Below are 24,897 nucleotides of genomic sequence, written 5' to 3' on the forward strand. Positions count from 1 at the left end.
ATCTGATGTCGATGTTTTTGAGTTTTAATGTGTTCAAATTGCACGCTTATAAATGAAACTTGATTATTATACAATAAAAATTGTGTATTAAGTTCTGATGGTGAAAAATATATTATACAATGGCTGAAAATAATTTGATATGCAGTGCAGGAAAAATTAAACACAAATTATAAAATCAGTAATTTAATAAATATGAGATGAGGCACAGATAAGTCACGCAGTTTTACCTTTAGAGCATTTTCTTTTCTTATTCGATGAAAAACATTTGAAAACACTGACCAAAATGTGAGCAACTCTCACGAGTACGTGAAACGGGACAGAAACCTACGACCAACCAATAAATAAGTCTGTATTCATTTGAAACTGGAGTATCCAGGGAGGGTAAATGCTACTAGCTGCACGTCTTAAAAGGAACTGCACCAACATGCAAGTGATCCGGACGAGAAACACTTTTACCACACGAGCAGCAGCTCGGATATCGTTTCTACCAGATCACGATTACCTCGTAAACCTGGCTGAAGCTGCGCATCAAGAATAAATAAATGCTTGAATAAGAAAACAGACCAGGACTGGAAGGACACACAAACGTCGAGTATAAAATGAGCAGCGCGTAGCAGAAAACAGTACATTTACATCCCAACAATAGTTCAACATAAATACAACATGACTACAGGTACACTGTACTGAAGATGAGTCATGAGATCGCCACGGTGACCAGAATAGCAGGAAAGGACCATTTAGAGTAGGATGCTTCGTCTGCATGCTCTGACATTCACTCAGCATTGAGCCATTTGTTTAAACAGGGCTCGGCCTGCTCACACCAAACCTGCCTTTTACTGGCAAATGGAACACAAGTTGCTTTTCCACCATGCATTTAATGAAAATTATCATGTTGCAAACGGTGTTGTTGATTGAATTCAGATTTGTCCTCACAAGCAGGAAATGTATAATGCAGAATAGCCGATGGATGACGAATGATTTCGAGGTGCCGCAAACTGGCCTGGTTGATTTGTGATCGTGACCGAGTGCAGGTCAGATGACTGGACAGAAAAAGAACTCATAGGTACCGGTATTCAAACCAAAAAAATCCAACACATGTAGAGGGAGCTCCCACTAAGGTTAAGCACAGCTGCGCATTTGGCAGGATTGGTGGAAAAGGTCAAAAAGCAAGGTGGAGTTTATGGAAACCTGTGCAGGCCAAAGTGAAAATGTCTTGAAAGTTCAAAAGCAACTCAATACATCGTTGTGAAATGTATTCACAATGATGATTAAATATCACTAAGAAGACTGTGGCCTTTTTGTAGAGAGCATTGATGCCTAGATTTTCCTACATTTTTGTTTCTTATTTTGCAAGTGATCTTTATTTTTATTTTTATTTTTTATTTTCCACCAATAGATGCCAAAAAAAAGAAAACATTAGATGGAATAACCACATCTATGGCTTTGTGATGCTAGAAGATATTCCACCATGTATTATTTTAAAAGCGATTCCTGCTTTATGGGATGCAGAGAGTGAATGAACAGTCCAGCTCGACTCGAAACTAAACTACACTTTGCCTCCAACTACGCTTTATCTTTACAAATCTCAAATACGATCTGATAGAAAATATAAACTTTATTAGATAGAGATATATTAAACATAGCAAGTTATCTGTTAATATTTAGAATAGCTGCATTCATTATTTAGATGTGATTTTAATTTAGCCTGAAAATGCACTGGAGCAATCACACGGATGGAATCTCCAGTGCATTCACTACATGCAAAGTGATTTGTGTTAGAAGGAGGTGTAAATAACGATCGGACGACTTTGAGTTGTCGTGCGCCGAGTTCTTTCCGTGGTTTCAGTGTCTCTGTGGGATCTTGGCACTTTGGTTGTGGACAGCAGAGTGGAAATGGAGCCGGAGGGCCAGATGCTTCGGCCCTAAATCTTCCCAGATGTTTTGCTTCTACCAGGCCAGCGGGGAAGACAGTCTGGGGCTTCTGGGGTTTTCTGGAGTCTGTGTCTCACCGAGAGCTCTCTGGAAGACAAACCGCGCACGTTCAACGGTCTCGAGCCTCCCTTAGCATAATATGTTCAGATTCAGAGCACATTTTGTTTTCCCACTGAGAGCAGCACTTTGCAGCTTCTTCACTAGTTACTACATACCATCTGGAGGCCTAAGTGTTCTGCTGCATATATCAAAACAGGAGCCGGTCCTTCTCAGGAACAAGCCAAATTTACCATGTTGGTTCGATGCAAAACGTTGATGAAGCTGACCTCAAACTTGGACATGAACTCTGCAAAGATGCCGAAGAAGTTCTCTGTTCTGGCGGACTTGCTGTCCTCTCCAAAATACGAGGCCACCATGGAAAACTCCTCCATCGCTCGGGTCTGCAGAGACTCCAGAGACTGGACTGAAGGGTGGCTGTTCTCCAAAAAGCTCTGCAGGGGGTGGATTTTCAGACATCAAAGTCAAATCGCTTGTGTTGAGCAGCACATTCTGGCTTTATGGAGGCCGATGAGATGTACTATGGAAACCGTATTTGTGTTCTTGGCTTATAATGGGCGTTAAAAATCAGAATCGGTCTCTGGTTTCTGTGACGCTTCACATAATTCAAAACCTGTCTCTTGTGGGTCTCTCGAGTTTACGGATTCAATTCAATTCATTTTTATTTCTATAGCGCCAGATCATATAAAGTTATCTCAAGACACTTTACAGGTGTAGCAGGGAAAGACAGAACCCAAAATAATAATTGTGAAATATCCTTACTAGCCTTCTTGCTGAGTGTTCAATGATAATTCTTTTTGTCTTATTTGTCTCTTATCTTTGACATGTAGCGTAAAGAATGAACAATATTCATATTTGATCTTTTCTTTGTAACATGTCTTGAGTTGTTTTTTTTATTTTTGTTCAAATGCAACTTGACGAAAAATTGTCAGTGAGTTTAAGAGTTGCTGAAAGGCCAATCAAACAGAATGTGTCGAACGTGCACGATATTATTTAAGGTGGTTGACGTACGCTCATGACGGAGGCAAAGTGGTCCTCGGAGGTGGGTGGGATTTTCAGACAGGCTGTCCGGATGTCCTGGATGGTGGAGTGAATGTCACTCAGCTCTGCTGTGACGGCCTTCTGGTTCACTGGACAGGTGACAAATCCGATGCTGAGTTACCAACAGACTGACAGGAGAACAGCCCGGATGGTGTCGCGTCATCTCACCCTTGGCTGCCTGAGACACGGTCGTAAGGTCTCTGGAGAAGTTGAGCAGCTCAGGAAAGTGCTGGCAGAGCGACTTGGCCAGGATGTGGAGAAATGTGGATTTCCCATCTACGGTTTTAGTCGTGCTCAGCTGAAAGATGAAAAGTATTCATGAAACGGCGACATCGAAATGAGCAGAATGTGGTTGACCCACAGGTGCTGCACCTCCGTCAGGAAGTTGATCTTAAAGCTGGTTGTCCTGTGGCTCTTGGGCTGGCCGTTGTTCAGGTAATTCCCCATCGCAAGCACAAACTGTGTGAAATAATGTCCTTAATAAACACTAATGACACTGAGGATGTGCCGATTTGTTTGCCGTGGCTGTTTACCTCCAGGATTTTGGCCAGTTTCTTGCTGCTCTTGAGCTCTACTGAAGCCTGATAGATGTAATCGTATGCGACCTTCATCTCCTCTGTCCTCTCCTGAAGCGTTGTCTTGAAGTGGAGGCTCCGTAGACGGGTCTTATACTCAGGCACCGTCAGCATCTGAAACGTGCAAAATGCTCCTTTATGTAAATCATCTAATGTCACTGCTGAATGCCTTTCTTCTTTCTTGGGTTTTACCTGGAAAATGAACTGGTCGGGCTCACTGAGTTTGGCCGGATCCTGATCAAACCGCTCGTACTGTTTGACCTCGTCCTCGTCTGGAGCGTAGAGCAGCAGCTGCTTGATGTGGGCGGGCTCTAGCCTGTCGGTGGTCATGTTCATCAGGACCTGGCGCAGCTCGGCGGTGGAGAGCTTCAGATGGGCGATGAGGATGGCTGCAGGGAGGATATAAAGAAAAACAATGTTTGCATTTCAAAGAGAATCATGACTCTTAATAACCAGGCTATGTTTTCTGTGTCAGATTCAAGATACCAGTTTAAATCTGTTAAATTTACGCTGATATTATAGCTGTGTATTAAATGGAGATGAAAATAAAAGAACAAAACTTTCTTCCACATCATAATTTAGAAACGATGTTTCCGTTTACAAAGCAGCAAATTGCAAATGCCAAAATACGCCTCAGTCTCCCTACATTGTGATTTACACCAAACATAATGGCTCGACATTTATTTTAGCTCTACTGTATTTTTGGAATTCACTACTAGTTTAGAAGTTATCAGATTATTTTATAAGATATTGAAAGTGTCTAAAAACAAAATCATTTTGTTGGTAACATTTACCCCGATTTCAACAGGTATTAAAGATCGAACTAGGGAACGCTGGACGACACCTAGAACGGGAGAACCTGAAAACACTGACGGAACAGAGAGGATGTCCTGGCAGAGAACCGTCCAGAGAGGCGGGAGCTGATCAGGTGAGACGTCTGACCATTTTATCGGCCCCCTTTACGACTGAGATTTTTGGTGTGTGTGTTCGCGTCCTCTTCCGTGCTTTCTGGCATGTTACGTCGCTGTGTTTGGTACAGCAACCCAAAATGGACAATCGTTTTTTGCTAACCACTGACTGTAGTGGAAAGTCAGAAGCTGCAATCTGCAGCCTCATTAAATCTTGAACCTTTAAAAGTGCAGAACTAACCTGATAAAACGTAATGAAAGACGGATTATTGATTTTTCATCTTGAAATAATGTTCAAATAAGACTCCTCACATGAGAGCATTCGGGTTATTGTGACATCACAACACTCTGGTGATGTCATCCTCACGATGAAGAGTATTTATTTTGATATTAAAAAGGGGAAAAATGTCACTTTGCGACACATCAACAGTGATCATTCATCATCTGGTACTAAAAGGTCGCAGAGTCATCGCCTCTGGTCTTCAGGCTTCAAAAGCCGGAAACAAAAGTGTCTGCCATGTTTGCGCTTGTGTGTGGGACGGCGTCCCGGACGTTGCGGTACTCACAGGCGTTGTAAGCTTTTTTATGAGACAGAATCTCCACCACGTCTTTCTTCTTGAAGTTCTCTGGCAAGAAGGCTGGCTCTGGAGGAGAGACTGATCATTTCAACAAAGAGGGTGAGGAAGTGTTCTCCAGGCACCAGGGGTCAACACACACACACACTGATTACATGTGATGGGATAATAAACAGATCATTTTTATTTGTATTTTTTTTGGGGGGGGGGGGGTATGGTGCCTTATGGAGAATCGATTTGATCAACAGGTGAATGTTTCAGCTCCAACAAATCAGAACTGTGAAGGTACAAACAGAACAGGATACGTCAATACATGAAAACATAGATTCACTTTCACTGTCTACTAGTCCTCTATCTGTGGCATCATAGACAATACACATAAAGATACGATGATGACGATGATTCAATATCGTAAAGGCTCATACCAACCACTTACTAGATCTGCGCTGAGTCCCAAAGTGCAGATCGAGGTCCAAGTATTTCACCATGTCAGTGAGTTTGTCATAGTCTGCGTCCTCTCCGAGCTGAAACCCAGAACAGGACCGTCAGACAAAGTGTTTCAACCTAGAGGCAGTTGTCTGGGGAAAAAACATCATCTTATACTTATACTTACACTTAATATTCATGTCTACTGGGGACGTAAACACGAGAACCATGGGTTCTGTTTACAATAACCGCCTCATGACTCATCATTAGACACAACGGAGAACATGAGTGGGTCTCTCCAGAACCGTAGGAGGCCTGAGAACATTCACAGCCAGCGTGGGAAGCTTCGCGAGTTAGCGTTTATCGTGTATTTACTGTATGTGGCGACGCTTGACTATTAAGGTAAGAGTTAGAACTGAAATGATTGAGAGGTCGCCGCTCACCTGACCCCAAATGGTTCCCTCGGAGTTCTCCACCTGCTCCCAGCGCAGCCGCTTCACGCTCATGTGGTTGGTGTCTGAGGCCTGGGGGCCGAGCTTCGGCAGCGGAGGCGGCTCGCAGGGTGGAGGCAGCGGCGGAGGGGGAGGTGGCGCTGTCTTTTTGATTGAGACATTTGAATCAGAAAGTTCTTGTAGAGCACAGTAAAGCGTTCTATTTGAAATGTAAACTTCAGGTTGAAACCTCTCGAGGGCTCGGCTCAAAGACACTCGTGTATGTGCTGTTGTTTGATTCAAATCCACCTCCTTTTTCTTTTGAATACTGCCTCAGTTTTATTGTTTTCTCATTTATTTATTTATTTTCTTAAATGTGAGACAGAAGCAGATTTGTGATTGAATCACTGAAAGCTGCTGGAAGGTTTTCACTTTGTCAGTCTCATGGTCTTAGAATAGAATAGAAAACCTTTATTGTCATGTGCATAGTGGCATTCACACATTGTGTGAAATGCTAACTGCGTGACGACGAGTCATGATTTTTCTGTTCGAGCTGATTTATCATTCCGGACATAAATTCTAGGCAAGAAAAAAAAAAAAAATCATGCATGCAGAATCCACTGAATGTGCAGATGTTACCTGTTGCGACTGCTGTCCCTGCCGGAGGGGTTCGTGGCTCTTCGTGTGATTGGAGAGGGCTGCCTGAGGGGCCGGAGACTGGGAATGGCGCGAGGGGCCTTGGCTCTGAGTCTGGGATGAGGCGGGATCCTGCAGGGACGGGGGCAGCGGGCCGTGGTAGCTGTGCTGATGGTGGAGCTGGTGGTGTCTCTGGAGGAAAAGCTGGCTCGGTCTCGGCAGCTGAGCGGCGAGTTGGGGGGGTGGCTGGCAGACGGGCTGCGGTTGGCTGAGCTGCCGCGGGAGGTGGCATGGGCGGGACGGTTGGCAGGAGCGCAGGGCCGTGGCCACCATGCTGGTGTGGATGTGGGACAGGCGGGCGGATGTGGTTTGGAAGTGCTGGGCAGCTTTTTCTGCTTCTTCTGTGGTGCTGAACACTTTACGGAGAGGCGAGCGGTTGGACAGGATGGGCCTCGGAGGGGGCGGGGGAGGGGGGATGATGGGGTGGTGGGGCTGGAAGGGCATCCGGCTGCGGGGGACATGCTCTGGGGAGAAGTGGACTGGCGGCAGAGGGTCAGTGAATTGAACGGGTGGTGGTATCAAACTCTGGAGAAGCGGCGGGGGAGGGGGGCTCTGGGTGGGAGGGGGTGGGATGGGTTCAGATCCTGAGGAGTAGGAGGGAGAGGAGGCTTCGTCGCTGCTGCTGTGATCCTCACTGCTGCCGCTGCTGAGCTGCCGGGACAAGAAGCCCAGATCCTGGTCATCCTGGAAACGCATCTGCAGGGAAAGGAAGACCATGAGGGGGGGGGGGGTGCTCCACGCCATGTTAAACCGGGGGGGGGTGCTCCACGTCATGTTAAACCGAGGGGAGGTGCTCCACGCCATGTTAAACCAAGGGGGGGTGCTCCACGCAATGTTAAACCGAATTAAATTCATTTTTGAACTGATTTTTTAATTTTATTTATTTATTTTTACATTGTTTTGACTCGCTGACCTTCAGTTGATGGCTGTACCAATCTGATTGTGCGCTTTTAGTAAAGTTAATGGTGTATTTCTGCAGTATCTTTGATGGCTGAGTCCATCAAACTAAAAGAAAAACATAGAAATAAACTTGAAGAAATACTTGGCTCATCAGTCCTTTAAGATAACACTTTAAATAAGAAACAGAGAATCCTAAAATAGAGTATAGATTTAAATATTTAATTTTCTTCCACTTTCCGCTTTGGAATATGGTTGTGTATACTGTACTGTATATAAAAATGATGAGTATGATGAAATGGTAAAAGGAGTAACGGTTCCTTTGTGCCTTCCCAGGCTGAGGTGTGAGCCCCAGATACAGTTTTTGGAACACACCCACCCTGTGGAGGTTCCTGAGGTTGTGCTCAAGCTACATGAATGGAGCAGATGATGAACTGCATTGGAGGACGGCCTCCCTCACCTCCTCGTAATCGTTCTCCCCAGGCACGAAGTCATCCACCAGGGTGACCCGGTGACCCAGCTGCTCACTCAGAGCATCCAGGAACTTGTCTGTGTCGCGGCTACGAGGCGGCCGGGAGAAGGTGAACAGCTTTTCGCGGCGAGTCGGCGCACCGGGGCAGCCATCGGAGTGCCGAGGGGAGGCGGGGGGGCTTTCCAAGCTGACGTAAGGGTTGGACTCAACACTGCTCTGGTGGTGGATCTCATACACGGGTGCTGGGAGGGGCTCCTTCCACGACAGCGTGAGGCCAGATTTACGGTTGCCTGTAAAGAAGGTGGCGACTGTCAGGAAGGTAAATGCAGATGTTCACGCCAAAAACATCCAATGAAACGACTTTTATAAGATGCTGCTTCTTCCCTTAGCAAATAATGTCTGTTCTCGGTCACGGTGCCACCTTCTGAGGTAACCATAGTAACAAAAAGACAAACTGCAGACTGATATGCACATAGAGTATAGAACAGCACACACACTTTGGTGCCACTCTCTTATCGGATTGATGGTGAATGCCAGGATGCAGATGAGAAGTTGTTGTGAACACTCTGGAGCCATTTTTAGCAGCTCAATGAATCTAATGCCATGTTTGCCACCTGCATACAATTATTGATCCCCCATTCAGTGGCTTGTATTTACAGGCAGCCGATCATGAAATAAACATGGCATCAGTCATGTGCCATCCGAGTCCAATCCGATATCTGGGTTCAGTAACTCTGCAACAGATGGCACATGGTTGAGACTGTGTGAACGCTGTGTGTGTGTGAGTGTGTGTGTGTGTGTGTGTGTGCTACTGACTGCTCGATTGCATGTGCGCCAGCTAGAGTACCTGTTAGAGGCGGGAGAGTGAGGGGGGAGAGGGAGCGCCCGTAGGCCTCAGTCTGTCCCGGGCCCTCGGGTTCTGCTGAGGAGCCGCCCTGCAGTGGCGACACACTCTTCCCTGCGTACACACTCTCCAGCTCCATGTACACACCTGTCATCTACGGGTGGAGGGCATGACCAGTTGTTTAGCACACAATCAGCGCGACACATTTACCTTGAAGGTCTGCTGCTTCTCAGGGTGTTTTGGAGGCTGACCTCAGCCGTGAATCTAATGGGATACGCGTTAAGTCGCTGTAATTATGAGCAGGCCTTCAGGTGATGTGAGAACAGACAGCACACATGTCATATTGAGCGTTCATTATGCCAGTGGCTGAAAAGCATGGTGCTGAAAACCTACATGGCTGAGGTCAGGGGACTCGGGGAAGGAGGTTCCATCTCCTGACTGTCTCTCCTCTGGGCTCCCAGATTCATCCACATGAATTCCTAAAGCACAATAAGGCATGAACAGTGACACATGGACGAAAGACCCCTCCTTTTGTCCACCCCCCAGCCAAGGGGGGGGGGGGGGGGGGAGACGGTGCAGAGCAGGAACGTGTGGAGGAGCAGATGCTTAACTCTGAGATCAGGAGTTAATTGCAATGAAAAAACAGGGAAAACATGATGCCTTAAGCAGCCTCAGCTGGAAATGAAGGCAGCGTGTGCTTCTAAACCGACTTATCAAAAGCAAAGACAGCTGGGATATGGAGTCAACGTACAAACCGATAATGGACATTTCCGTCTGTACGCTTAACATAGACGGGAGTTCTTCACCAGCAGTCTGGGAGCTGTCATACACTGTCTCTAAGCCGTCCATCACAGCTGGTCAGTCCTCACTGACACTCTCCTATCACATGGCACACCTGAGAGTAGCATTTAACTAAAAAAACAAATTATCTGGAAACCTTTGGGTATAACATGAATTCACCAATTTGTGCCATCTGTCACTTCCTTTAAAGTTCAAGTGGGCTTGTACCAGGAGCATTTCCATTTTAACAGACCCACTCATCTTGCTTAGGGACAGCGAGGAATGTAATAATGGGCATGATGCCCTTTCTGAAAACCTCTGTCCAACACATGACAAGTACAGTACAGTGAAATGTAACCGAGGAAGGCGACTTCTAAGCATGTCAGATATGTCTCGTGATGTGCAGCGATCACAGATTGGGCTGATTGGTTCATAAAAAATGGAAAGTGGAAAACTGTGTCTCTCAGACACTAGAAGTGACATTGTTTACGGGCGGAAGACAGAATTGGTATTTTTACATCAGGCTGTGCTTCTCATCTGTGATTGGAATGTTCGAGGACTTAAATTCTTCTGCAATAGTCAGCGATAACTGAGATAACTTCTGATGATGATGTCTGTGAAATATAAAGATGCAAGGAGTGTGTTGTGTTCAGTTTGTGAGTACGGAACGCCGCCAGCTCCACGTAGCGCTCAGTGATGTTGTGCCACAGGGCAATGCATCCGTGCAGTTGTTGCTGTAATGTGAAGCATACCCTTTCCCAGGTGAGTCCCGATGATGCAGTCATCGGAGCTCCGGTCCCGGAGGCAGCTCCGGTACGACGTCCCCGACACGCGCATAGAACTGCTCCGATGGTGGTGCCCTGGGCCAACATCTGGCGCCAACACTGCTGCAAAACCATGCATAGCTCAGTATGGACAGCTGCCACTTTTTGTATGCATTTACAAATGAAAGTAACAAAAATAAAAAAAATTCTAGCATTTTTCAATATTTTACTTTTTCTTCTCTCTCATGACAGAAATCTAAAGCTGCAATGAAGAGCTCAACGGTTCTGAACTGTCTGCTAATAGTGTGTGTGTGTTTCCTGATGGTGCTTGTTTTGCTTGCGGCTCACCGCTACTCTTGCATCCCAGGAAGCGTGACAGCTTGCTCTGGCAGCGTTCCTGCTCGTCGTAGGTCAGTAGCTGGTGGATAAACTGCCAGATGAGCTGCTTGGCTGGCGTGTCCAACACTGGAAACACATCCACTATCAAGGTGTCTACATTCCTGCAACAACAACAACAACAACACCACACACAATAAATTGATGCCCATACACATAATCATAACATAACCAACCCATTTACTGCTGTGCTTTGATTTATAATCTGTGCTGTAGTGACACATCAGAATGCAGGATGGGGGAGGTTATGTAAAGGTGGGCGGCGGAGAGGAATGCCCGTTATGGAAGCCTTTATATCTTTGGGGGTTTATTTATCATCTGAGGATCTGATTCTCCATAGAGCGCTCCCAAACATTGCATTTCTTCTCACTGCCCGTGATTCATTCTTTCCATCTGCCCTTAGCAGCCTGTTGTATTATGTTGACTAATGTATCGTGGTTCCCCAGGCAACACGCAGACCGATGCAGTGCAGGCAATAAAAGCCTGGTAGCTACATAGCCCGATGAGAGCTTTCCATCATCTCCACCTATTTCTACCGCACTGACCTGTGTTGGAAGAAGGTCTCCAGGGCTTTGCACACTGTGTACCTCTCCTGGATGGTCAGCAGGTGCTCCAGCTGCTGGCCAAAGGTTCTTCCATGGACTTTGATGCTCGGCGGAAGTATCTCAGCTACCCACTGCAGAGAGCTGAGGGCTGGAGACCTGGATCGTGCCAGATTAGGATTGTTTTGTTCATAACATTTATGTTTGTTTTGCCCTGAAGACAATGCGAAACCAAATCACCAGGTTTTGACCTTGTGAATCTGACCTGGAACGTGGCAGCGTGGTGGGAGGCAGGTTTGGTGAATCCTCTGGGTCGGTTTTGTCTGAGGAACAGTCAGATGGACCCTCCTCCACTACCAGAGTGGGCATCGCCCCGCTGCCCTGCAACATGGACACCACCTTCTCATGAGAGCAGTTCCTGCAAAAGAGACAGTGAACATGACAGGAACCGAATTCAGTTAATGGACTTTATGTATAAAAAACAGAGAGACCGGAGAAAGATATCCAACCGGAGAGAAGAAGAAAGTGCCTCCTGAAAATGTTGTGGCCTGTCACATTATTTAAAAGCAAAAACCAAGAGTGTTGTTGTTGTTTACATAAAGAAATACAAAAATAAGATAAATTGAATTTTCCACGAGGTTACAATAAAAATACAAATATATTTTGTATTTTTCTGATGTACCAAGGGAGCTTTGAGTGGCTTTGACCTGTTTCAGGAAAAGTGTTATTCTATGTACATAAATAGTACCGATTGGCAAGATTTCCTAAATGAGATGGACAAATCAGATGGAGGGCAACTTTTACTTTTCGTACAATTCTGCCGAAAGATATCAATCTATCAGAAATTAAATTAAAAATAAATCTAAATTTGTCCAGAAGCAAAGGTAGAGTGTGAAATATGTTTCTCGGCATTGGTTCTAAATGTATATTATGCTAAATAATGAAATACAGGAAACACATGACTGGTCATTTAGAACTATTTGTACAGACTGAGCAAACCACATGTTAAGTAGTTTCTGTCTAGTTTCTCAGTTTATTTTATTTTCCATATTATTAAATTACAATGTAATTATTGAATTTAATTAGATGTGGATTTGCTTTTTGATAAAATCACTCATCCATTTCAGATAACTAATAAATCTAGAATCAGAACATTAGAAGCAATAACACCTTTTTGTAAATCTACATATTCTAATTTAATAACTGAGACTCAACTTCACCTAAAGATCTCTGACAGGAAGTAGATGCAAAGGACACTGTAAAAAAATATTTCATGAGCTGCCCTGATTTCTGGATTTACAAAAAGAATTTCTGGCACTGAAAAGGTCATTTTTTATAGTGTTGGCAGATGGTTAAAAATAAGTCCTGATTATGCTAATTATATTTCTCAAGAACTTGGACAGTAAACAAAGATAAAGCATTACTACAAATGCTGCTGCTGTTGATGAGAATTGTAGCCATTCAGGACAAACCTCATGTCCAGTCCGTTGAGGAAAAGAATCCGGTCACCAGGCTTCAGTCCACATTCCTCAGCAGGACTCTCTAGGAGGAATGCAAGGATGTCAGCAAGCCACACCTCATTCAGGGAGTTAAAACACATCCTGCCACCAGCTCACCAGCTAACAAGGTGCAGAGAACAGATGGGCACCGCACGGTAACTAATGTGAGGCTGTCACTCCAACAAAGCCCGTCAGCAGAGCCATGACAAATCTTATTACGTAAGGAAACGGCGCTGTCAAACACAATCCCCAGTCTGCCCATCCACCATCACCTCCACGCCTGTCAAAGCAATCTGGAATAAAAAAAAAATGTACCTGAAGTTTGGACACAATAAATAATGGTGGGTGCAAGTTTCGACCGAAATCACATTGAGTAGGGAAGGATCTGTGTGGCGATCACGACAAGATGCTCTCCACCCCCACTATCGGCCTCCGTAAGGCCCGCTGCGTCAGTCCACTCTGGTTGCCTCAGCACACGAGAGTGGGAGAGGATGGTGGGCGGGAATAGTGCCGTCATCATCGATACACACACACACACACACACACACACACCTCCTTTCTACACAGGAACCTGGAAACTTTCCACAACAGTAACTTCATCATCTCTCTTGTCTGCTGTTATAATGACCTTTAAATGACCTTTCAATGCTCATTATTCTTGTAGGAAACAAACAATAATTAGCTTGTTGACCAGAATATCTTTAGCTGCTAATGTTTAATTCAAAGCAGTGGAAATATCCCAATTACTATATATGGATTAACAACTAAAAAAAACAAAAATAATGTGCTGGTCTCGGTGAACAAATAATTGCTTCTCTTTTCTCCATAATTCATGCAATTAAAAAGAAATGAATTTATGATAAAACTATGAAGCATTAATGTAGTTTCTCCTAATTTATATTTGATGAATCAAACATGTGACAAAAGCTCCACATAAAAGTCTGTGACAACTCATTGAATGTATCTGCGCAGCATTCAGGGGCTATTACGAGTGAATGGTGAGTCAGATCGATCCACTTCCTGGTCACACAAACACCTCCTGGTCCCGTTCAACCCCACAGCAGACTCCCCCCCACATAGCCCACATGCAGCGTCCTCCCTCACCAGAACACTGCATAGTATTTGGGTGCAGCCGCCACACACAGAGGAGGCATCTATTACGGCGTTCCGTATTCTTTGCGATGTAGAATCAGTACCTGCGATCACAGCGTCAATGCAGACGGGAGCGTGACCTCGCAGGGTGAAGCCAAAGCTCTTTTTGCCCCTGTACACCCGAAGGATCCTGGGGAAAAAAATTCCACAAAGAAAGACGAAGAAACAGAGCAGATTGAAGCCTCAAACAAAAGTTGAACTGAGGTTTTTTTCTGGTCTTCAATTCAAGTCATCCATACTTGCAAGCGTTGCCCTGGAAATACACAAAATTAACAATACACAACCAGCAATGACACAAGAATAAAAAAAAGACAAAATACTGGAGTGAAACTTGAAGCGATTTTTTAAATAATGTATTTAACCTCAGGGTGTAATCAATAACTTACAGCTTACAGTCCTAGATGCAGTTACGACAATGTTTGTTTATTAATTAAAAGGTTATTGATTTATTACGACTGCTTTAAAGCCATGAATCCGTCAATCTGCACCGTGGCATCGTTCGGATGGGGAGCCTGGAGCGCTCGCTCACGGCCGTTTGCACGACTCTTCTTGTGCTTCACTTGCGATTTGTCACTTCCTGTAGGTGTGAGTCCGAACAACTGCTGGTACAATGCTCATCCTTACTGCAAGCCAACGTTGGCATTCGAGCTGTTGAATCGCTTTAATCAGTAATCAAAACGGTGCAGCCTTCTCATCTACATAACAATAATTCAGAGCTTCCTTTGACATGTTGCTGATGTTGAGCCTCCCTTCACACCATAGGCGAGTACATGCTACTTCCTGTTACATCAGAAATGAGACACTTAGGCTGTCTATCTGAAGCAGGTTGCTATGGAAACAACTCAAGGGCTCACTGACTGCTTCTATATGTAAACAGGGTGGAAGATGAAAAAAGACAAAGATGGAGAACAGGCAGATTTGCCGGTTGTTATGTAAGTTGAGCTAAATGCAGAAGTTTTAGGGGCTGCATGTGTGCGTAGGTGTGTGTGTGTGTGTGTTTGAGAGAGAAGAGAAGCACAATCAGCAACGCTGAACAAACTGAAAGGATCCGCGTCCATCAAGCTCATCCCTCTACTTATGTTCACCAGCAATCTTCAAAGGAGAAAATGTTAACAGACCATCGACCAAAAGTTAAAATCTCAAGAAGCTTAATTCGTAGGACGGTGCCACTGAGTAAAGCCCATGATGCCACCTCAATGAAATAACTACTTCCTGTTGTGCGCTGCACGTGAGATATTCAGGCACATTTCGACTCTCATTTGTGTGAAGGACGGCGTTCGGGCTGAATTAGCTGGCGAGGTGTGGGAGTGAGCTGTCGCGCTGCGTTCTGCTGTGTGGGTGGGTGGAGGTTGGAGGTGTGGGACTGTGGGAGGTTGAAAGGACCAATGGGAGGCCAGGATTTGCATGAAACCAAGATTGCTGAAGTGCGTATTTACTGATTTTGTTTTGTTGTTGTTGTTGTTTCCCCTCCGAGTAGTTTCTGGCAGTGAGAAGAAATAGGCCATGATGGAAAAATATTTACTTCCATGTCATCATACCTGGCTGAATAATAAAGTACGTCTACGCATTATGTGTTGGATATTATTGTGTTATTAATAATTAAAATGGAGCCAAAGTCGCTCTTCGTTATAATCGAAAAGGTTCATCATTACAGTAGAAATAGAAGGAGTCAAACGCATGTGGGCTCACCTCTGATTGGGTCCGATGGGGGGGTGAGCAGGTATCCCAGAGGAGGACTTCCTTTGGCTTTTGTCTCTCTCCGTCTCACCCCTTCCTCCGGCTTCGCCATCTCTGGGCACCGAGCTGGCCCGTTTGGACCCCTGGTGGCGATCGGAGTGATCCTCGCTGCGGCTTCGTCGGATCCTGCCGTGCGGCTCGCTGATGCTTTTGCTGCGGCACAGCCGGTTGATCACATTCTGAGACACGGCATCATCAAAGCGCTGACGGTGTTTCTTGGGGATGAAGATTCTGGAAAACATGGTGGCATGGGAGGAAAATAAAGAGGGCTGATCTTTTTTGTGTTGCCCCAAAAGTTGCCCATGAAGAAAGATGAGAAAAAGGACAGAGCTACATTGAGGATCCACCTCAGTCCAATTTGAAACGCTAGAGTTCACAAACAAAAGCCTTTAGTTCTCAATCAAATAACAGCAGCAAGACAAACGTCTTGAAGTGTTCTTCAAATCAACAGGCTTCCTTCTTCAAGATCAACAGAGAAAAAAAGGGACAGAAAAGGTGAATAGGAAGCAATAAAGAAAAGATGTTCCTCTGAAGAGAGAGAGTAAATGGTCTCGGCGTCACTCTGCTGCTTGCCGGGGTCTCACTGCTGCAGCGTGAGCTGCAAGAGCCAGAATACAGCAAGAGGAAAAGGTGTGGGAGTATGGGAGCCTGGGATTCCTCCTCTGCTCTCTCTCTCATATGCACACACACTATCTGATGCTTGCTCTCCCACACGTCCAGCACGCCTCACAGCAGGAAGCCGCCTTCCTAACACACAACATGTTTGTATCCTGAGCAGGTAAAAGTCAGCTTTAAATAAGGGCAAAAAAAGGCTGAGATAGGCAGACTTTTATTCCATTCCCACAATGCAACAAAATCTTGCATGAGTCTAATCCCTGCCTTTTTCTGTTTACCGCTGGAGAACCCTTTTCTTACCCTTTGGATTGCAGTCATCAACGGAAGCCAAATTAGAATCCGTGGGTTCTCCAGGGTTAAACATTGAAAACGTTGGTGCTAATTGTATTTTATGCCAGATGTGACGGGACAAATAGCTTCCAAACTGTTCCACTTTTGTCTCCTCGGTCCACAGAATATTTAAATATGACAGTATCTTTGGCGTTTTTGATTCTCTGCAGCAGTTTTCAGCTTGGAACGCGCCATGGATGCCATTTCTGTCCGTCTCTTTCTTATAGCGGCGTCGTGAACACTGACTGAGACAAGTAGAGCCTGCAGTGCTTTAGCTGTTGTCCTGGGTTCTTTTGTGATATCTTGGATAAGTCATTGATAAGTCAGTCGTCATTGTGCTCTTGGAGTAACTTTGATCAGCCGACCACTCCTGGGAACGTTGACTCCTGTTCCAAATATTCTCCATTTGTAGATAATGGCTTTCAATGTCCTTCTCTTGAGTCCTACAGTCTCGGGACGGCTTTGTGAATCTCTCCAGAAAGACAGACCTCAATAACTTTGTTTCCCAACCACTCTTGAATTTCTTTAGATCCCGGCATGATGTGTTGCTCATTCAATTTGCCTGTCAGGTTCCATTTAAGTGATTTCTTGGGTGTGTCTGGAGAGACTGAACTGTTTCCACACAGGCCAGGTTGGCAGGTTTGGATTGCATTTTTCCCCTCCATAAATGAAATCATAATTTTAAAACTGCATTTTGTATTCACCAGGGTTATCCTTGTATTATAAATTATTTGATTATCTCAAATTTATTCAATTCAATTTAACTCAATCATTTAATCGTGGAGCTTTCTCTATTATCACTGTACTTCTTCTGCTTCGGCTTATCCCGTCAGGGGTCGCCACAGCAGATCAACCTTCTCGTCGATTGCATGCATGCACTGCACTAACGCAGTGATAAAGAAAGGTCTGGCTGAACATAAGATTCTGGTTTGTTTATGCAAAACAAATTCATCCTGATCACGGAGCAACTCAGGGAATGAAAGGAGAAGAACATGTCAACTGTCAAACTTCAAGACGCCAGAGGAGAGCCCTGAATATGCTAAGCTAACCAGTTTCTGCCTTTACCACAACTGGTGCATGAAGGATGTCATCAGTCTAACTGTCTTCTGATCCAGTTCATGGCCAGACAGGAAAGGCACGTGTTTCCCAAAATGTCAAACTTTAAGCAGACTTTGCAAACCGCTCAAACAAATTAGTGCTCACCGTATTTTAGAGGATTTACTAAGAGACCAACGAACTCACACGCATCAACATCAGGTCTCGTTCAATCTAGAGGCAAATTAAATGTGGGAAATTCAGACTGCACTATTTAAGGTGAATCAAAGTCCCTGATGACACAGCGAAAGTCAGGGAGCCGTTTATGAAGTGACTGCAGAGGCATTAAGAGCCAGCTGAGAGCAACCTACGCCAGTCTGGTGCGTTCTGTTTAGCTGCTTTGCTGAGCCGATCAAACTACTAGAAGCAGATTGTACAGAGCCCAGTCTGTGAGAAATAGCACCGGTGGAGTAATTAGCAGCAAAGCTGCTGATAGAGATGAAAAGGAGAGAACGCGTGGAACTGTACATGCACACAAGAGGCTAATTAAACTGCATCAAAACAAGTTTGACAACTAAATGAAGCAATTAGGACACACTCGCTTCACAGAAGAAGCAGAGAGAGGGAGGAAAAGCACCTTCATGCCAAACATGAGGCCCAGCCTGTATTTATGTTGCTGATATCAGCGCTGGTTCTCTGTACAAAGAGCCCGCTTTGGGGAAAAGCAATCTCCAAAAATGGAGCTCCAATCCAACTGGAGCTCTATTTTTAACGGTCGATGCCAACAATGAGAAGTTTCTTCTGATTATAATTTTTAGTATAACCTAAACACATTAATGTTTCTTTGACCCTACTGCATTAGTCAAAATAAATGGCGATATGATTATATAATATCGACAGCGTTAGTCTGGGTCAAGTATGCCTCAGAGATTACACCTGACCAGGCAGCGAAGGTAGTTTCTGGCCTTTCAAAAACCCATTTATTGTGTTTGAATATTCCACATCTCAAAAGCACATGCGAAATACACAGAAATGTTCCTCTCTAGGCCTCGCTAGTGCAAAAGGAATGCTGTAGAGCTGATGTTTCCTTCCACCGCTGTACAGGAGCTCTCCTTTCAGCACCACATCAACACAGGACAAACGCACCTTCAGAGTCTGATTGCTTGGTTGTCTCATCTTTGTAAAGCTGTCACCCATCTTTGTGTGCATGTTGCCTTAAAGAACTGATGGATCTCTCATCTTTGGAACCAATCTCTCCTGTTTAAGAGTTAAAGCAAAGCATTCTTAGATCCGCTGTCACGGTTTCTCCGACTGTGAACAGGTTTGAGGCGTTCATGCATCCGGCTGCAGCCTCAGACACTTTTGCTTGATCACAGACTACAATGAGAGGCCTGAGATATAAATACATGTTCTTTAGTGATGTCGGTGTCGACACCCACGCTGTACCTCACTGTTTGCTACCCGTGCATCCCTACTATTTGCCGTCTATTCATGTCACATTGCTAATATGTCTCTGCCCCCCCCCCCACTATATACTATTACACACCTCAGATTGTATAATATCTGTTCAAACAGCCACCTCAACATGAATAGCTCTGGCTTGACCTAATTTATAAGCAACATACATCTATAATTATCAGAAGGAGGATTGGGAGAAAGCAGGATGGAGAAGATAGATGTCTCAGAAGATGGGAATGACAGAAACATACAAAGATGGGATCATTGTGTCATTCCGAGTGTCCATGTTTCAATACACACGAAGAAAGCTGAATAACGGAGAATGACGAATCTGTCTTACATGATCTGCAGCGTGAATCGCACATTTATAGATAAAGCCCAAGGAATAAAAAGATAATTATATGATTTAAAATCAATATCAGAATTACTGTTTGATGCAGGAAATTGTCAAAAGTAGATGATGAAAAACTGCTGGTAAAAAGATTAGCACATTGGATAAATGAGGTGAACAATAAATATGATGAAAACTTCAATAAACTTCTTATTAAATAGCCATCAACATTTGCTAATTGGTAGTCAACACAAATAAGAGATGAATTAAACAGATTTTTTTTTATTTAGAAACCAAATTGGTGGACAAAATGAAACAAATCTGATGTTGTTGTTGTTGAATGAAAATGCCAAAGGATCAATGTCAGTGATTACAGTCTGTAGGAGGACATTCTATTGTGTCTCATGTGTTATTACAATCCATACAATAGCTGTCAAGACTTTTTCTTTTTTTTTTATCAAATATGTCACCTCGTAGTAGTGCAGGATAACACAGACAAAGTTTCAAACCAAATGGCCACCAGTCGGCGTAAAACCATTTAGGGTTAAATTCATTCATCATTCTTCCTGAACAAGCTGGTCTTATAAAGCATCACCTAATTCTGCCGATAAAGATCAATTGTTTGCAATTTAGTGAAAATAGACTATTTATTTCACTTAAATTATGACTGATCTAGTTTTAGATTTAACTGATGATCAATGTTCACTTTCATGAAACCCCTTTTGCCACGTCAGCAGCGGTTACCAGCAAGCTGCCTCCTCTGCAGCCTGTACTTAAGACTAAACACCATCATTACAGCCGCTGTTGAACACAGCATGCACTCGAACCCTTCAAAGGGAAGTCAATGTTTTCAGAAGCATCAACGTTAGACACGAGGACACCCACACCAAACAACAAGAGTTTAAAAACTGAGAGCAAAGCGTTACTCATCCTGACGGCGAGAAGGCAATAGCCCAACAGTGTGCCTTTACATCAAACGGTCTCCATCCTACCAGTGTGGTCACTTTACAAATAACCACATGAACACTGATATTTTGTTTCAATTCACGGATTACAGATTTAAAGCTTGGGGGTGGGGGGGGGGGGGGATATCAAACCTCAGCTGCAGCCGTTGTCTTAAACCATCCATCTCCAGTTTCCTTAAATATTGCTTCACCTGTCATTTCACACTCATAATTATACGGAGGGCACTTTGTAAAAACAGTGCAGCTGATATATCTAAAAGATATATCCAAAGAAAAAAGCGACCATAACCGAGTTTATAAAACCTTAAAATCCCAATAAAAGGAAGGGAAAGGTGTACTCACCCCAGACAGTTCATTGTGTTAGTAGACGCCCATACTCAGGAGTAAGACACTAAATGTTAGCCTCAACAGTTCTGCTTCCCTCGGTGGGGAGGGGGGAGGGGGGGGGGGGGGGGTAAAAGACATGGTGGGACCTGGAGGGAGGCTGTCCTCACACAATGTCAAAGAAAAATGGTCACCAGAAAGAAAGAAAGAAAGAGACAGATAAACAGACAGAGAGAGATGGAGAGTATATAGATAGATAGACAGACAGACAGACAGACAGACAGACAGACAGACAGACAGATAGATAGATAGATAGATAGATAGATAGATAGATAGATAGATAGATAGATAGATAGATAGATAGATAGATAGATAGATAGATAGATAGATAGATAGATAGATAGAGCAAGGAACAGCTCTAGCTCTGAGCAGAATAATGAGGGAGAGAGAAACGAGAGAGTTGTGAGGTAGGAGATGAAAAAAACAAAAGCAGCATGAACGCTATCGTTGGTGCTCACGGAGTCCTTCATTATTGAAAAACCAATGAAGAGATTTTGCGCGAGTTTGAATTATTCATGACCGATTTAAAGCAGAAAAGCACCTCGGCATCTATAGAACCCTCACCCTGTAAACAGAGTACTAATACCACTGAAAGGAGCTCTGTAGTAGTGGAGGAACCCAGAAACCAAGGTAGTAAGAGAACAAAAGGATGACTGGCTGCACGGTGGACGGTGTCCAATCTGTGGACAAACTGCCTCCGGGATTTAGGTGGAGGCAAGAGATCTGGTCATTCTGGCTAAGACACAACCAGAGAACTCTGGCAAGCCAGCTAGTGTTTCACGTTTAGCCACCTGCCGTTATTCCTTTTCCATTGTATGTCAATACACACCAGAAGGAAACCGTTGGCTGCAGGTCCAGTTCTTTATTTTCTAAACAGGCTGTGGGATGCAGAGCGTCTTCATGAAGGGGGGGTGACTCAGACTCTTCCGTGTCGGTATGGTCCCTCAGTTCCGCTAACAGTGATGAGACTCTCAGTAACTCTCAGTGTAAGTGTGGCTTTATTCCTAGCATGGCAGATGGGGCCCACCAAAACACAAATTCTATCTCAGGAACGGCCCCTAGAATCCATCCTGTGGCAGAATGAGCAACAGGGTCATGATTTAAGTCCCTGCAGATGATTCTACTTTTCACTGCGCCTTCCCTGCAGGCTAAATATCGACTGCCTTTACTCTTGTGCTCTCAGTGTCCATCTTTCCAGCAACAGCTGACTCCAAACTGGGAGCTGAAACTCTTACCTGATGCTGGGGATGAGCTGCCGATGGTCGTCAGTGGCGAGGACGTCGGGCAGGACTGAGGACAACCACTCTACGCTCTTTTCAGCTGCGTACTGCTTCAGGACACTGAAGAGTTTCTCTTTGACTTCAGGTTCGTCCCCCAGAATCTGCTCAACCTGATGGAGGATGGACAATAAGTCAATAGCAACGGACGAATGAGGGAAGATGCTGTCAACTCAAGGGGGACTATGATTACTACCGCAGCACCTTATCTGAAGCTTGAAAAAGAAGACGCCCTCAGGGATGTCTCTGGACCGCTCACGTCGCGGAATCCATTTCATATTTGTATATTTTACATCCAATAGTTACACATTTATTTAATATTTGTGAAGACACTCTTGTGATTTCTTAAAGCTTAAAACCTACGTCAGAAAAAACACATATTTCTCAATCACGTAATTGTTTTCACGGCTAAATTTAAACTTGTTCTGGTTGGGATCTGATCGGGCATGGAAATAACCAAACCTAACCTTGATTGATCTTTGATTGTGTAATAAAATGTACCTTCCTGTTGAACTCCAGAGCTTTATGTTTACGGTCCAGCCTCACCCCATCTTCTCCCATCTGACTGTCCTCCATGCTGATTTTGCGTTTTTGCCTTGAGCCCAGGCACAGGACCCCCAGACGTAGTGTCCTCCCCTGGGAGGCCTTGATCAATGCAGCTGCCATCTCGTGCTGCCTGACGGGAATGCCGTTGACCTCCATGACATAATCTCCGGCCCTCAGACCTGCACGGCCGGCTGGCGAGCAGGGAGAGCAGTCCTCCACCAGCAGAGGGCAGTCTCCTACAATGGTGAACCCCAAACGACCGTCTGGTCCTGGTATGATGTCCATCTGTAACAGATAAATAAATATTAATTTTGGATATACATTTGTCCAGGAATTATAACAAAAGACTTTAAACCAGGACATAAACCCACATAACTGAAAATAGGATCGAGAAGCTGTAAGACCTGATGAATGCGGGAAACCACTCCAATACTGGGAGGGATGTTTTTCTGAGTCTGGGCAATCGCGACGACAGCTTGGGGACCCAAGGTTGACACATTTTGGCCCTCGATCTCCAGCACCTGGTCTCCAGCCTGCAATCCTGCGAGGTGGGCGCTACTGCCCTCCTCCACAGACAGGATGTAGCTGGGTCCATTCCCACCCAACTGGAAGCCAAACTCCTCAGGCCAACCCTGGTTGGACGATGGCATGCTGAGGACTTAAGGGTGGAGAAGAACAAAACAGGCGAGGTGATAAAAAGGAGGGTAGCATTTGAAGCTAGGGCAGGTAAACCCACCCATCTTCCACTGTAGATTACATTTAAGTTAATAAAATAGGCAGTAATAAAGTAAGGAGAAAACACACTTACATACTTCGGCCAAAACATTCACGTATACTGACATGTCAGGATCAAATATTCCTTTGCATGCTTTAAAACTGCTCCAACACAAGTTCCAGCTTGTAATAACGTGTCTCTCCTCCCTCCTGCTTGTACTATCAAGCAGCGCTTTAACCCTGCACACTGACCCAGTGTCCCCCCCCCCCCCCGACCTAGTTCACAAGCTCCACGGCACCCAATCAAATTACATCACAGAAGTTGCGACCTTAATTAGTTTGAGAAATTTAAGTTCCTCCAGCATTTTGTTTTCTTCTTCTTTTGATTTGTAACTGTAAGAAAGTAAAAGCGCACTAAACCAGCTGTACTGATGATTTAGAATCAGGTCATTTCATATAGAACTTGTATCGAAGCGCATAAAGAAAGTGCTCAAATAAAGAATGATGATGATGATGATGAAACACTGGTTTGAAACTTTAGAATGAGAATACATTTATCCACCTGTGACAGATTTGCAAAAAACAAAATGCATCTGACGTGACAAATAGATAATTATACCAATTTGCATGCTGGTTTTTGCTAAATGAAATCAAGCGTAAGCACTCTTGGTGCAAGTGTAAGCTAATTACCGGTATGTGCTCCATAGCCTGCAAAGCCACATCAGGATTTAAACACTGGATGAATGAATTACTTACAGAAATCTTTAGCTGGATACCGAGAGCCCCGCTTGCTCTGTCGAAAAGAATAGCGGCCTTTTTTGTTTTGCAAAAACTTCTTCATCCTGACTCTCGGACGGCAGGTGGGCTTGCAAGCAGCCTGGCATCCAAGCTATATAAAAGAAATGAAAGACCCCCCCTCCCCCCTAATCCCCCTGACAGCAAAGTCAAACAGAGAGGGCGACAGCCTCAACACTCTGCCCTGTCCCCCCCAGCAGTGTCCTCATGGGGACAACAGGAGTACGCGAGTGATCTCTGAGTGAGTGTCAAGGAGTTAGTCCTGCGCCTCATCCCTGATTCATCCTTAGGCCAGCCTCCCTGCAGTGCTAATCAGAAAACTGGGACGCGGACGCCCGTGCACTTCTGTTCCTTGATAATTCGCTCTCCAAAAAAAGGGTATTGTGAGGCCTCATTTTTCTATAAATACACCAATCCTTTTCCGCTTCCTCCTCTCTGGGCTAGGTGACTCTCTGAGGGGCCGCTGCTGGCCCAGAATCTCTCTGCGTCGGTGCATGGAAGCCCGATGAGGACGAAGTGGAGCGTCTTCGTGTCACTGTGTGTGAGTCCAGTCAGTCCATTGAGGAGGAACAGAGGCCATTTAAGACATAAGCCTGCTGGATAAGTAGGATTACGAGCTAAATCTTCTGCTCCACCCCTATTTATTGATGCTGAAGAAACATATGGCCCTTCTGGTGACAATGTCCTGACTAGTGGGAATCTGTGTCTCACAACACAGGGCAA

At 44.7% G+C, this 24,897-nt stretch overlaps 1 protein-coding gene across 1 annotated transcript; it reads right to left on the reverse strand.

The window, feature by feature from the left end:
- Positions 1-1,947: 1,947 nt before the first annotated feature.
- grid2ipb (glutamate receptor, ionotropic, delta 2 (Grid2) interacting protein, b) lies at positions 1,948-24,220 on the reverse strand. Its single transcript, XM_068754558.1, is given in 25 exon segments — positions 1,948-2,019; positions 2,259-2,423; positions 3,001-3,119; positions 3,199-3,360; positions 3,363-3,489; positions 3,564-3,719; positions 3,798-3,994; positions 5,080-5,169; positions 5,525-5,612; positions 5,958-6,110; positions 6,585-7,337; positions 7,999-8,300; positions 8,858-9,008; positions 9,248-9,333; positions 10,387-10,521; positions 10,747-10,898; positions 11,340-11,495; positions 11,602-11,754; positions 12,809-12,878; positions 14,032-14,117; positions 15,677-15,955; positions 22,078-22,232; positions 22,621-22,950; positions 23,070-23,323; positions 24,136-24,220. Coding segments are annotated over 25 exon segments (4,476 nt in total).
- Between the last annotated feature and the right edge of the window lie 677 nt (positions 24,221-24,897).

Source organism: Brachionichthys hirsutus, chromosome 21, assembly GCF_040956055.1.
Source record: "Brachionichthys hirsutus isolate HB-005 chromosome 21, CSIRO-AGI_Bhir_v1, whole genome shotgun sequence".
In the NCBI taxonomy this organism is placed as follows: Eukaryota; Metazoa; Chordata; class Actinopteri; order Lophiiformes; family Brachionichthyidae; genus Brachionichthys; species Brachionichthys hirsutus.